The 12903-nt window shown below is 38.2% G+C and overlaps 3 protein-coding genes across 4 annotated transcripts; 1 reads left to right on the top strand and 2 right to left on the bottom strand.

Moving 5' to 3' along the window:
• Window positions 1-159: 159 nt before the first annotated feature.
• p4ha3 (prolyl 4-hydroxylase, alpha polypeptide III) lies at window positions 160-6668 on the bottom strand. Of its 2 annotated transcripts, none has more exons than XM_055166975.1 (13): window positions 6354-6668; window positions 5658-5812; window positions 5305-5528; window positions 4199-4342; window positions 4078-4129; window positions 3812-3969; window positions 3203-3379; window positions 2385-2449; window positions 2146-2317; window positions 1997-2059; window positions 1699-1767; window positions 1248-1344; window positions 160-677 (listed from the first exon to the last, which is right to left on the bottom strand). In XM_055166975.1, exons 1-13 carry the CDS (start codon window positions 6536-6538, stop codon window positions 607-609), a joined length of 1632 nt encoding a protein of 543 aa, XP_055022950.1. In that variant the 5' UTR covers window positions 6539-6668; the 3' UTR covers window positions 160-606. The 2 variants fall into 2 exon arrangements, with proteins under 2 accessions (XP_055022950.1, XP_020784324.1); XM_020928665.2 differs by having other exon boundaries at window positions 2146-2305; window positions 6354-6665.
• Window positions 6669-7676: 1008 nt separating this feature from the next.
• On the bottom strand, window positions 7677-8600 carry or95a1 (odorant receptor, family 95, subfamily A, member 1). The gene has a single exon (XM_020928760.2). The coding sequence runs from the start codon at window positions 8598-8600 to the stop codon at window positions 7677-7679; it is 924 nt and encodes a 307-aa protein (XP_020784419.2).
• Window positions 8601-11090: 2490 nt separating this feature from the next.
• Window positions 11091-12471, top strand: diabloa (diablo, IAP-binding mitochondrial protein a). Its single transcript, XM_020928632.2, has 6 exons — window positions 11091-11231; window positions 11309-11438; window positions 11524-11649; window positions 11763-11873; window positions 11951-12047; window positions 12141-12471. Exons 1-6 carry the CDS (start codon window positions 11152-11154, stop codon window positions 12341-12343), a joined length of 747 nt encoding a protein of 248 aa, XP_020784291.1. The 5' UTR covers window positions 11091-11151; the 3' UTR covers window positions 12344-12471.
• Window positions 12472-12903: the final 432 nt, after the last annotated feature.

The following is a 12903-nucleotide window of genomic DNA, read 5'->3' as shown; positions in this document are numbered from 1 at the left end:
CTGACCTCAGCTCCTTTTTGCTCAGTTTCATAAGGTGCTGAATGTTGTTTTGTCTGTCCACTAATTTCTAAAACATGTTGCCCATGGTGGGATCAATAAAGTCATTAAATTATTAAATGTGATTAAAATATAACAAATCACCACCCAAGGACCACTGACCAACTTGAAAAATATATTTATTTTTTAGTCACCACATTTTTGCAAAGCAAAAACGTAATTCACTTTCCTCAACTACATTTATATTTTATGACAGAGTGCTCTGCAGTACATATGGCCAGAATGGCAAGTTTTTCTTCAAACTTCTGCAAGAAGCAAACAGTGTTTCACAGTGAGCCCAAATCAGCGCAGTAAGAGGAGCAGAGGCCTCTCTCTACAGCATGAGTTTGAGAGAATGTGGCCTCCAGGGATTGATTTTCAACTTGGGCTGAAAACGCAGCTCAGTTTTACTTCATCCATGTCCACTGCGGTCTGCCTGCTCAAGGCTCTTTGGGCTTGAGGCTAGTTCGGCCTGCCCCTTTCCACAGCCCACACGCCCCCCTCCCTCTTCTTTCCGATGGGTTCGTGATTGTAAAGACACCAAACAGTGCAACCGGTTCTCTCCTTCACTTACTCATGAGGATTCAGGGTGCAGCGATGGTTAAATTCTTGACCATATTCATGAATCCACTTGTTTGCCACTAAAAAACAAAAACAATATTTTAGTGAAACATGTGCAACTGAAAACACGTCTTCCACAGCTGCTCCGTAATGACTAATGCCTCTGTTGGTTTAACTGACAAACCACACATGTCTTAGGGGAGCATGTGGAGCAAACTGATATATGTGCCAAGCAGGAGCTGAGATAAAGTTTCCAAGATGAGCAATTGGTGTCTGAAATCACCTAATCAAGCACAGATGTTGAATAATATAGGCTATTGTATTAGACAAAGCTAACTCATGATTTTGTATATAAAATATAATGTATAATATAATACTTGATGCTCATTGCTAACTGAGATATGGTCATATTCTACATGAGTGAGCATATACGGGCCAGAGAGTTGACATTGTGAATTGTTCTTATTTTTGATTAGATGTAATTGTATTGTATAATTCATTCCTATAAATCAGGAACTCTTTCTCTATAATCTGGTGCAGCAATTCAGTTTTTTTCAATTTATTAGCTTGTGTCTCTGTACACTGACCTTTCAAATAAAGACTAAACAAAAAAACAAAACAAAAACAAAACAATAAGACATTATGCTTACCCCATTTGTCCCCTACAAGCACTGGACAGCCTGCATGAAGCGTGTCGACATCTCCTTCACCATTTCTGTGCAGATTCCACCAAAAGATGGCCGCTTTCTGTGACACATCAGTCTATTGTTACAAACTGAGAAACTTTATCTCTGGAGATGGCTAGTCAAAACATTACACAGGATCAAATTTTGAGTCTCAAACTCAATCACTTTGGCACAGTCGCACAAAAGCAATATTGTGAAGAGAAACACCCAGCCTATGTGGGCGACAATGTGAGCATTTTGACAGCAGCGCCACATGTAATATCCATGAGCTCAAAATTATGAGAAAATTGGTAAGTCAGAGTAAGTGAAACCACTTATAAGAAACTGGGGTATATTAGTGCAAAGTTTAAAAGAAAAAAAAAGTAGTAAAACTAATCGGTATCTCGAACATTATTGAAGTAGACAGATTGTTTACCTCTTCTACCGGTAGACTGAAGTTGGCATAGATGAATGCAGTGGACCCACCTGCCTCGACAGAGCTGAGCTGTGGAAAAATACATTCCTTAAACTGTGTCTTCTGCTGCTGTGGTGTATGCTCAAGTTGCTGCATGCACTGTTTGCTTTTGGATACCAAGAAATAGCACTTTTCTTCATAAAATGTGACCAAATATATAACATTATCTTTGGTTGTAAAACTGTCTAAGAACAACATTAAAATGCAGTGTAGCTGTTCTAGTTTGGGTTCACGTACAAAAGGAAAGGAATTTACTTACATATATCATGAATGTAGCCACTCGATTGCCAGTGTTCAACTTGTACACAGGACTGTTTGGAGCCTATAAGTAGTACAAATGAGAAACTGCCACTTTTAAAAAAAATAATGAACAGTAAAAACAACAAAAATAACTACTCAAATAATTACAGTAGCATGGTCGAAATGAGGTTCATAGTGTCCTCCAATTCCATAGTTTACAACTTGAAGGTATTCGCCAAAAGGATGGTTCACATTTAAACCAGTTACCATGGAGATCCGGTGGTCCAGTTTCCCAATCACAGCATGGGAAGTGTCTTTAAGCCAGGCACTGGAGACAAGACTGAATTTATGAGCATGTGCTATTGAAACAAACACATCTAAAAATGTGTGTATAATCATACTTCTACCTTTTACTGATGCGATAATCTGCTGTAGCTTGTTTTACTCCACTTGCTACAACAGATCTTCTTAACTAGAAAAGCCAAATGTGTGTAAAATATTAATCAAAAGTAATTGTATATGAAAAACATGCATGATTTTTATCAGCGGTCCACATCAGCACACTAAAGCCTCAAGATGTCTTTGGCTAAATCTGTTTCCGTGATTTACTGTGAGTGAGTCACGCAGCCTATAGCAAATCTCAAACACATTTTCTGAGATGTTGCATAGTACAGTTCAATAGAATGGCATTTTGAATTCAATAGAAGGGATTTCAGAAAGATTTCAACTTTAAAGGCATAATAAGCATTATCATGACATGAGAATACTAAATGACATATCTTTGATCTTGACCACTAATTTCGTGGTTAGCTATTGTGGCTAACTCACATTCAATACTGAGCTCTGCATCTGTTTTGCATCTGCCCACACACTGACACAATGATGAAATAAGTACAGGATTTTCCATCTGAGCGTGGGACGGAAAACTTGCAAACAAAGCCAAAACCTGACAGAAACTATACTGTCCAATGCACCAAATATTTTACAAATAAATTGTGGCAGTTAGGCACATGCAACTCAGAGCTTAGCTGACATACAGACAAGCATGACAGGTTTCACGAAGGTGATTTAAGAGGTCTGATTTCAAACTAGCAATACTAATCAAAGAATATGGAATTTAAAATAACAAGCCTTAAACTTTCTGAGAGCAGAAGTGTTTCCTGATCATTTTGTAAACTATACTTGATTAAAAATATAGCCTAAAAAGTCTGTGTTTGGCACATACTCCTGGCTGGGCAAGGCTCTTGACATCCTCTGCCTCAGTGTGGGTGATGAAGTCATGATACAGGACCACAAAGGGCTGCAGACTCAGTATTTCCCGTTTGGCTGGACGCACAGTTAGGCCTGGACTTCCACTGGTGAAGTAGTCGCAGAACAGTTTTGGGTTTTGAAAATGTGTAGGCTGTAAAAAAGACAGCATCTTAAGTTTATTATACAACCTTATTATATTATGCTTCATAAGTATAATTAAGTTTTTACTGTGTGCTTGCTGAGAGCTGGAAGCACAAAATATTTTAAAACACTGTATGGCTTTCTAGAAGTGGCACGTCACCTGCATGATTCTATGGAAATATAAAGTTAAAACCATACTTCAAAATGTTCTCCATGGAGATGGAATACAGTGGAATAATGTAGCCAAAAGAACAACACATCCATACACAAGCAGGTTAAGGCTCTCCTACAGGTTAAGAAATAGTCAGGTTTGTGGAGATGCAAGCCCACTCACAGTAAGGAGCAGGATTTCTATGCTCCTTAATACAATACATTACACCTTGGCTTGTCTGTTTTAAAGGGAACCCCACATACATGCAAAGAACTTGAAGAAGGTGATTACTTGCGAGCCATGATTTTGGCAGAGTCGCTCATACACATCTCTTGTTCTCAAATATTTTGAAGCCGGTCTCCTCAGCCCATTTCCTTTAATATGAGGTTTCACCACCAACAACTTCTCATATTTCTCAACATTTTGCAGAACACGTTCATTCACTGGATCTGAAATGGTAAAACGTACAAAGACAAAAATTAATACACATGGTACTACAGTGAAAAGTAGAGAGATATCATTCTGGACTTGCTAGGGGAACTGGCAATAACATTTACCATGATGTAGTAACTCCTGGGATAGGGTCAAAGCATACGTAACATTTCCAGTCTGAAATAAGGACATTTTGAATGATCAGTCACATGCTATTTGTATTAATAATGCTGTTTTTAGTCTCACTTTGAAATGAGAGAAGGCTAGGTGGTCCAGTGCATCTTCTAAACTGCCCTGGTTCTCTGGGCTCCAGTGGTGTCCTCTGAAGAGATGCACTGACTGCTCCAGCCATGGCACTGAATGGTAGTAATCCTCCTGGTCATATGCCACCTGTCATAAAGTTTACGAACACCTTGTTTAGACCAGATTAGGTAGATACACTAGTAGATATATCAAATAATTGTTGTCAAATAACTGATCATAGTAAATAAAATACAAATTATTTAAGATAATAATAACAACAATAATAACATAAGGGTGATAGAAACTAACCACTGGCAGCAATCTAAATGTTGGTGTAGTTTCAACATATTCATCTGTGCCTTACGTATGAGGGTATATCTTAACACCAAATATGTTGTAGGTGGTTTAAAGCTCATGTTTCATGAATTTATTAAATTTTAAGAATACAGTTTCTGACCTAAAATCTTCATTGTTCAGATTCAGAATGGTTAAGTCAAGAAAATCTCCTCTGAGTCAGAAGGATTTAAGTTTAGAATTCAATAAAACAAATATTAAAGCAATCACTAGCATTTGTATTTACTCCCTGGTTGTAAAACATATTGATAAAAAGAGTCTAATTTTAACTGGCTTCCCAATGCATCTTAGGGCAATCGAATGCATAGTGCAAATCAATGTAACCTCTGTCACAAAATCTTTTGCAGTAATAATGTCTTTTCCATTCAACATCCACATCCCTAATATGCCCTTAGAAATTCCCACTGTGTAAGTGTGGAATTGCAGAGGAACTATGTTTCATACGAGTAGGAAAGTTGATTCTCCCTCTAGTTTATTTTCCAGAGGGGATTCCTACCACACAAATCCAAAGAGTGTTGAATACGCTGCAAAATATTTTCACCTTTTTGTTGTTTTTGAGTGGCAGTACTGTAAATGGATTGCATTTTAGGGAGAATAATTGACTGAAATTGTGTTAGTTTTGGTCCACTACTGAATACTACCACTTTATAAAAATATTAGTTCATGAATTAGTCTGGGTTCATGCTTTATTAAGGCTATTTAAAGTGTTATTAATCAATACCAAATAAAGAAAGCTAACTTTCAGTCTAACTTACCTTACCAACCAGAAAACAGTCATCACCAGACAGAGGGACAGACATCAGCGGCCTATAAATCTCACTGGTCCCTCCACTAGTTATTGTGAGGAAATGCCCCCTGACCAGGCCTGACACCTGCAGAGAGTACACATCCTGGAGCCTCAGGAGTCCCCAAACGGCCCCCTGGAGGTCCTCGAGTTTGGGCAGAGCCGACCCTTCCTGCTCGTAACTGGATCTGAGGGCTGAAAACAAAGGACCAAAAGGTGAACCACAGGGGGTTAGAGCAGAGAGGGGTGGGTGTTGATAGCAGACTGCCTAAAGAAGCACTTATCACCTCCATATGTTTAAGGTTGAGAGAAGAGTCAGCTAACCTTGTAAGTTTTCCAGAGCTTCATCACTGTACACCACATTGGGCCATTCTGAATACAGTCTTTTGATAAAGGTGAAAGCCAACAGAGGGTTTGCTAGAGCAGTTGCTTGGCCTTTATACACATCAGAGTGGAGATGGGAAACTTTGGCATAAAAACTGTGAGAAGAAAATGCTTTATTATCTAAGATATGTATCGAACGTATTGAAAAACAACAAATTTGCATACTTAGTAACTGCATGAATAGCCATTTTTTGGTCACAGTTTGTGACTATGTAAATATTTTGGTGGCAGGTCCACTACTTTCTTGTCTCCATTGAGATGTCCTTAATTTGTCTGAAATGTTCCATAGTATGGCACTAAAGTTGCCTATCTCCATTGAGGCAAGCTGGTGATTATTATTAGACCTGTACTTCATCAAGTTTGGCCTATAAAGTGACTAAATTTCCAGTCTGGTTTCTTACTGTGTAAATCAGGGTTAGGTGAACACATTGGAAACTGTGACATACGGCACTGTCTGTGCCCCAACACATGAGTGTATGATGATATCATCACACATAAATGCTTTAACCCTATGGCTGACCTATTTTATAGATTTACTGTGTCTGTATGTGTCTTTACATATGTATAGGCTAGTCTATAGTCTTATTGTTGTAATTTTTATGGAAAAATTACAATACAGACTGAAAATCTACTCACCGCCTGATGTCCTGTAGCCTATCTGACTCCTGTTCTATGTAACTTTTGAGAGAATCGATCAGTTTCCGTTCTGCACTGATGGCGTGCTTCACGTTTACAAGCGACGTATAGATTTCAGCCCTGCAAAGAGGCAGTGAAGTCCAAGTGAAGATGAGGAACAGATTATAGCACAGTCGAAGGTCCATCACAGACAGAGCAACAGCAGACAGCAGAGTGAATGGAGCCTGGTGAGTGTCCGCTCTAGCTCTGGGTCTGGACCTTCTGTGAGCGGCTCATGGTGAGTCAGAGCTCTCCCGTTCAGCCTATCACATCGCACACGTGCGGTGCTGACAGATGAGCAGCCCATTCAGTCTGTTTGCTCAGGCTGCCTCTAGTCTCAGCTCAGTAATCATCCGAACGAACTACACAATAATTATTCTAATGAAAAGTAGATCTTGATTAATTATGTTTTATGAAGACATAGAAAACCACTTCAGAAATAAATGTAGGCAAACGCAAAAGTTTACTTTGGAACACTCTGCCCCCTCGCGGACTGTTGTGTGTTTTTAGTTAGGACTTCGCCTTTGAGATTTGTTAGTTTACTGCTGAGCAGGCAAATAATAATATATAAATTATTTAAACATACATTTGTGAATAATTAGTTTTGTTAGTCTGTCTTCACAGTCCTAATTACAATATGGAACATTTTTAGGGTCACTTAAACCCCATAGCAGTAGCCTAGTAATTCTGATCCAATATAGGCTACTGTTGAGTAGGCTAAGTCACAGAGTGAAGGTCAGCCAAAAATACATATTGAGTCATTTTTATTGCTGTATCTTGGCACACATTTATACAGAGGGTAGCATTTGACAGAATACTCAGTTTTGATGGCTTTGACTTTGCTGATTTATTTCTCTAATGCCCACTGCTATAGGCCTACACTACAGGAAAATGTATGCTTAATGTCACATTATTAGGTCTCAGTTTAGGACCAGAAAATATATATTCTACAATAACTGACAAATAGTTCAGAATTTACAAATGAGAACATCATCTACAACAGAATAGATTATTTTTCGGTTTTATTTTATAATCTACATATGCACCCAAAACAATGTTTGAACACATAATTATATATGCTTTACATATGATCACAATTTAAAATATTAGAAACTTCTATTATTTGACACATATGTTTTACGTTGAAGTTACATTCACTTTTACACAATTTTAAAATGTGTTAATGTATTGCACAAGTATGAAAGCTTACAGTCCATTATAAAAGTCCATTAAAAAACATATGTTCACCAATGTCCCAGCAAATGCTTTCTTATGGTATTGTTCTTATGGACTGACTTTGCGTGAGCAGCACAAGAGTGACTTCCCGATGCAGGCCCGGAGATTCTGGTCCCTGAATCCGTAGATGAGCGGGCTGAGAAAGCGTGGGATAAGGATAAAGGTAAAGTAATTGAAAAAGGCCATATCCTGAGGCTGCCATCCGTGAACCTTAACCAGTGACTCTGTTATGGGGTGAGTGAAGGCCAGGACACACAGGACAAGCTGAAATCCATGTAATACCACTGTGTGCATTGCTTTGTTTACTGACGCCCTGTCCTGCCTTAACTTCCTTGTTTCCAATAGGATGCGCACATAAGTAAACAGGATAATGATTGCTACCACTGCAAAGAAAATTATAAATATCACAGCTTTAAAAAGCATTTGAATAGGACTAGTATTCAGCTCAGCAGATTTGCATAAAACCGGGGTAGAAAAAGGGTCCAGATTTGGGTCTTGCTTGCCAATGGAGAAGTCTATGAGGGGAAATAGGCAACTAATAATCCACAAAGCCAAAATGATAACCCAAATCCGGTCAGAACGCCAAGCTAATGGACGCTGAAGGGGATAGACTATGGCAACATATCGTTCAAGAGACATAGCAGCAAGAATCAAGGGGGTATTTTGGAAAGTAGCAGTAGATACAAACAGTAAAGGGATACAATAGAAAAGAGGGAACTTAATTTGACACACAAAAAGAGCAAACAAGACAACAGAGGATATGACTTGAAAGGCATCATTGATCAGCATGTAGGCAAAAAGGATGTACCGAGATGTCTCCAAGAACTGTCGATGGGATGCAAAGGTGTGCAGCATGACAGCTATACAACCAAGAAACATACAAGTCAGTGGGATTACAATAGACACTTTTATAATGACAGGGAGCTCATAGTGAGCCGTGTTGTTGGGTTGAAAGTCACTTAAGTTAAACATATTTCATAGCAGTTTAGCAACAATAAAGCTTTCAGTGTGAGTGGCATGAAATAAATCAGGCAAGGCTAAGAAATAAAACAACACAAACAAGTCTCTTTTATGTGTTTTCCCTAACATCCTGTTATATCTTGTTACATCATCTTGTTCTCTCTACACTATGAGTGCAATCATGTTTACAAAAACCTGGACTTAATCAGAACTAAACCAGGATTAGATCAGGACCAAACAAAGTGTACACGAGGAGTAATGTGGGATCATACCAAGAACAAACCAGCCCAAGACTCCAGAACCTCCCATGCATGTAGATTGCACCAGTCTGTCTAGAGTAACTGCCGTAGGGGTCCATTTATATGATGATCTCAGAGCCTAAACCACCAGTGAATTATCAGTTTGCAATTACCCCTCAGTGACAGGTTTCACTGGGAATTATTAAGGGCGAGTTTGGCAAGTTTCACCTAAAACTTTTCTGGTGGAGGGTACATCACCTGTTTGTGGTGGTGCTTTGACTAAAATGCTCTGCAGTATTATTAGTAGTATTTATCTCCATGGAGACAAGCAGGAGCCAAATTAGAGGTCAGATCTGTGGAAAGGAGACCCTGCTCATAGAAAGAATGTTTTTCAAGGAATCACTGAGCAATGAAAAATACTAAATAAATAATGTTACAAAGAGAATGAATGCTGTCTGATAGACTTAGGCAGAAAATGTTTTGGACACAGTAGCTCACACATCACAATAAATATAGTAACAAAGAGCAAAACTATAAATGGTTATAATAAATTCTAAATAAGTAGCAAATAATAATTCTACAAATGTATATGTACAAGTAAAAAAAAAAAAAAAAAAAAAAAATATATATATATATATATATATATATATATATATATATATATATATATATATATATATATATACAAGAGGTTGGTAAGGGGAAACAGTGCAAAGATGATTTAATGATTGAAAATGATTGATAAATACAACACAACTGAAATGGGCACAGACCAGATTGGAGTGTGCTTTGGGTTCATGTGTCTCTGGCTTTGTGGTATTGATCTGCTGAGTGGGCAGTCTGCAGCTATAGGGTCACCGGTCCAATTTCCTCCAACTCATTTCATAAAATGACCAACAGATGTCGCTAAAATGAGCATGAAAGACCAGATTGGTTTGTTGACATGTAGTAATTCTCGTGCTGCAGTTCAACTCATTTAATGATGCAGCAACAGTGGTATTAAAGTTGTTATTATGTTAATTAAATAGACTTAAATCACAATGACTGCCAACAATTTTACCACCTAAACTTTATGTGTGCTGTAGGTTTATGGGGTACATATCAAATAGTCGATATTGGCTTTTTTGTGTCTGGAGCAGTTCCTCCTCGTACTATAAAATTCATACTTGTGTGAGAGTAGTAGTAGTAGTAGGAGTTTATTATTTTCCCTCATGTTACTGGTGTGCACTAGATCCGGTAAATGTTAAATCACTTATATAATTTTTATTTACTGTCCAGTAAGTTGTAGGTGCCAAGTATTGCACCAGTAAACTATTAGCCCTCCTGTCCCCTGTTTTGCCCTTTTCAGACTGTAGCAGATTATTAACATGGAGTCATGTTGTGCAAACATTTCACAAACAGGATGACTCTGGGTTTGTGGTCTCTTTGCGCAGGTTCTACGTCAGAGCTATGCTGCAGATTGGACCAAAGCTCATTTGTGGGACAAGCCCCAGTGCTTATATCTGTAACCTTTGATGCACCTGCAGCCAGCTAAGACTGACAAATGATCATTAAATGCCCTATATTACACAGCTTTAAGTCATGTTACAATGCTGTTACCATCTCAAAAACATACCTGAAGCTGTATTTTGTTTCATCCACACAAGTTCAAGCTCAAAATATTCTGTGCCACCTTGTGATGACATGAAGCAGTAGTTTTCAAGTTAACAGTTACAAGTTAACAGTAACAAGTTTTACATTGTGTTCATTAAAGATGGGCAATTCCAGGGCTGAACTCATCCAAACAATGAAGTGAAGTTGTGTGGAGTTTAAAAACACAGTGGAGCACTTCCTATCTTACAACATGACATCAAAAGGTGGAACACGGAGTTTTCTTTTTGAGAGAAGAACTCAGCTGAAATATGCAAGGGTTGTGTGTTAAATATGAACATGGTCTAATAAGTAAAAAACTAATTACAGTTGGAAATGCACATGCATGTGAAATTAACTTTAAGGATAAGGCTTAAAAATTTGCATACTAGCTGAAACTTACCTCTTACTAGTATTAATTTTAACAAATTCATAATAGAAAAACAGACTGGTGTTTCTCCAGCCAGCACGTATGTGTGTATGTGTGTATGTGTGTATGTGTGTATGTGGTTGTGCACACTGATAACGCCTTATGCGCACATTAGGAGTCAGAGTCAACAGATCAATATATTTTACGTAATACTAGGCCTATAAAATACCTAGACATAGCCTGTTGGATATCAGTAGACTAAAAGGTGCTTCAGACTAAAGGAGCCTTCATTTTCTTCAGACACAGGTGTCTAATATTCTGCATAATGCAAGCCGTTCGTTGTTCAACGTGTGCTGGTCGCATTGCAGGTGCTCTGCAAAGACAGACCAGCAGGAGATTTACAAGGTAAGGCTCTCATATTTTACCTTGACATTTAAGTTTTTAAGACTTATATAGTTTTAACATTGTATTTTTTTTTACAGTTCAGACAGTGGTGTCTTCAGCATACTGAACCCCAGCTCCCAGAAGCTGCAGGAAACTCCAAACAACACACACATGAGCAGAGCCTCTTTAAGTGTTGGTCTGGGCCTTCATGCCGTCCCTTTCTCACAGGTGGTTTCCTCACATTCTGTAATATGCACTCATTTTACAGATCCCGGTAAAATAACCACAATTTTCTCTTTGTTTTTCTTTGCAGCAAGTTGAAAATCTCTCTCACAGCTCTCTGATTAGAAAAGCTGCATCAGTGGTGACAGACAGCTCCAGTACATTTCTCTCCCAATCCACACTGGCCCTCATAGACTCTTTTACAGATTATGCCAAGGTATTGCTCTTATATTTCTGCACAGAACATGCACTGTACTTGCATCACATGTGCAGTTGTGCACATATATAAATTTTGATTGGTAATGACTGAGTGTACTTGTCTGGGTTCAGGCTGTCCAAGCTCGCATTGCTCTCCAAAGGCAGTACTTAGCCACTTTGGGAAAGCTGAGCCCAGCAGAGGACGAGTCGCTTTGGCAGCTGATCAACAACCTTCGTGCAGAGGTAAGTCTATAAAGAAAAGCTGAATGTGCTATATCATGGTTTAAGTTATGCATTTACATAGTTTGTTTTGCTTATAGGCTGCTGACAGACTAAGTCAATGCAAACACTACGAGTCAAATTGGATCAATGCCATGAATATGTCAAAAATGGCAGCTGAGGCCGCATATGTTTCAGGTAAGGAAGGGGGGAACTTTTTAATTATATCAAGTTTAAGTTTAAAGGTCGTTATGAGACCTTATATTGATTTGCATTTGTGGTTGTTTGCAGGAGCGGAGCAGGCGTCCATCACAATAAGGACCAACATCCAGCTGGCCCAGTCTCAAGTCGATGAGGCGAAGAATGTGTCCGCTGAAGCAGATAAAAAGCTGGCTGAGACTAAAGCAGATGAGATCCAGAGGATGGCCGAGTATCACGCTTTTCTCCAGAACAGTGAGCACGAGGTGCATGAGGCATATCTTCGAGAAGACTAGAAGACTAAAAGAGCCCAGAGCGTCCAGTTTGAATGTAGCCTGTTATATATGTATGTTTAGTTGTTGGAAAAAAAAAATCTACAAAATAATTTTTCTACCAAAATTTAAATCAGCTGTTTATACTTTATTGTAATAATGTTGGCAATATAAATCATTATTTATTAAATAGATGTCAGTAGCCTGTATGGGCTGATTTATTTTTGTGTATGGAACATTTATTTATAGCTGTGAAAATAATGTTGAAAAACTGTGAAATAAATGACAAAAGAGAAGCATATTTGCCATCTAGTTTTTTTTGTTTGTGTTTACCTTTTTAACCATTTTGGAAAAATACACTGACACTGGCTCACTAAATGACAAGACAATACGCTCTTTGCAATGACACAATATTTTAAAATACTCAAATTTACTTGATTAAAACAAACTTACAATGGAAGGATATAAGAATACATTTATCTAAGCTTGAGACCTTTCAGTTTTGAAAAAGCATGAAAAGGCGAATCGTGTAATAGCAGGCATTTAGTTGTTTTGGTGTAACCTAGTGATATTGGTACATCTAC

Source organism: Boleophthalmus pectinirostris, unplaced genomic scaffold (genome assembly GCF_026225935.1).
Source record: "Boleophthalmus pectinirostris isolate CB_2022bp ecotype Guang Dong unplaced genomic scaffold, ASM2622593v1 HiC_scaffold_9, whole genome shotgun sequence".
NCBI classification, from domain to species: Eukaryota; Metazoa; Chordata; class Actinopteri; order Gobiiformes; family Gobiidae; genus Boleophthalmus; species Boleophthalmus pectinirostris.
This window is presented reverse-complemented; position numbering and strand designations above follow the sequence as displayed.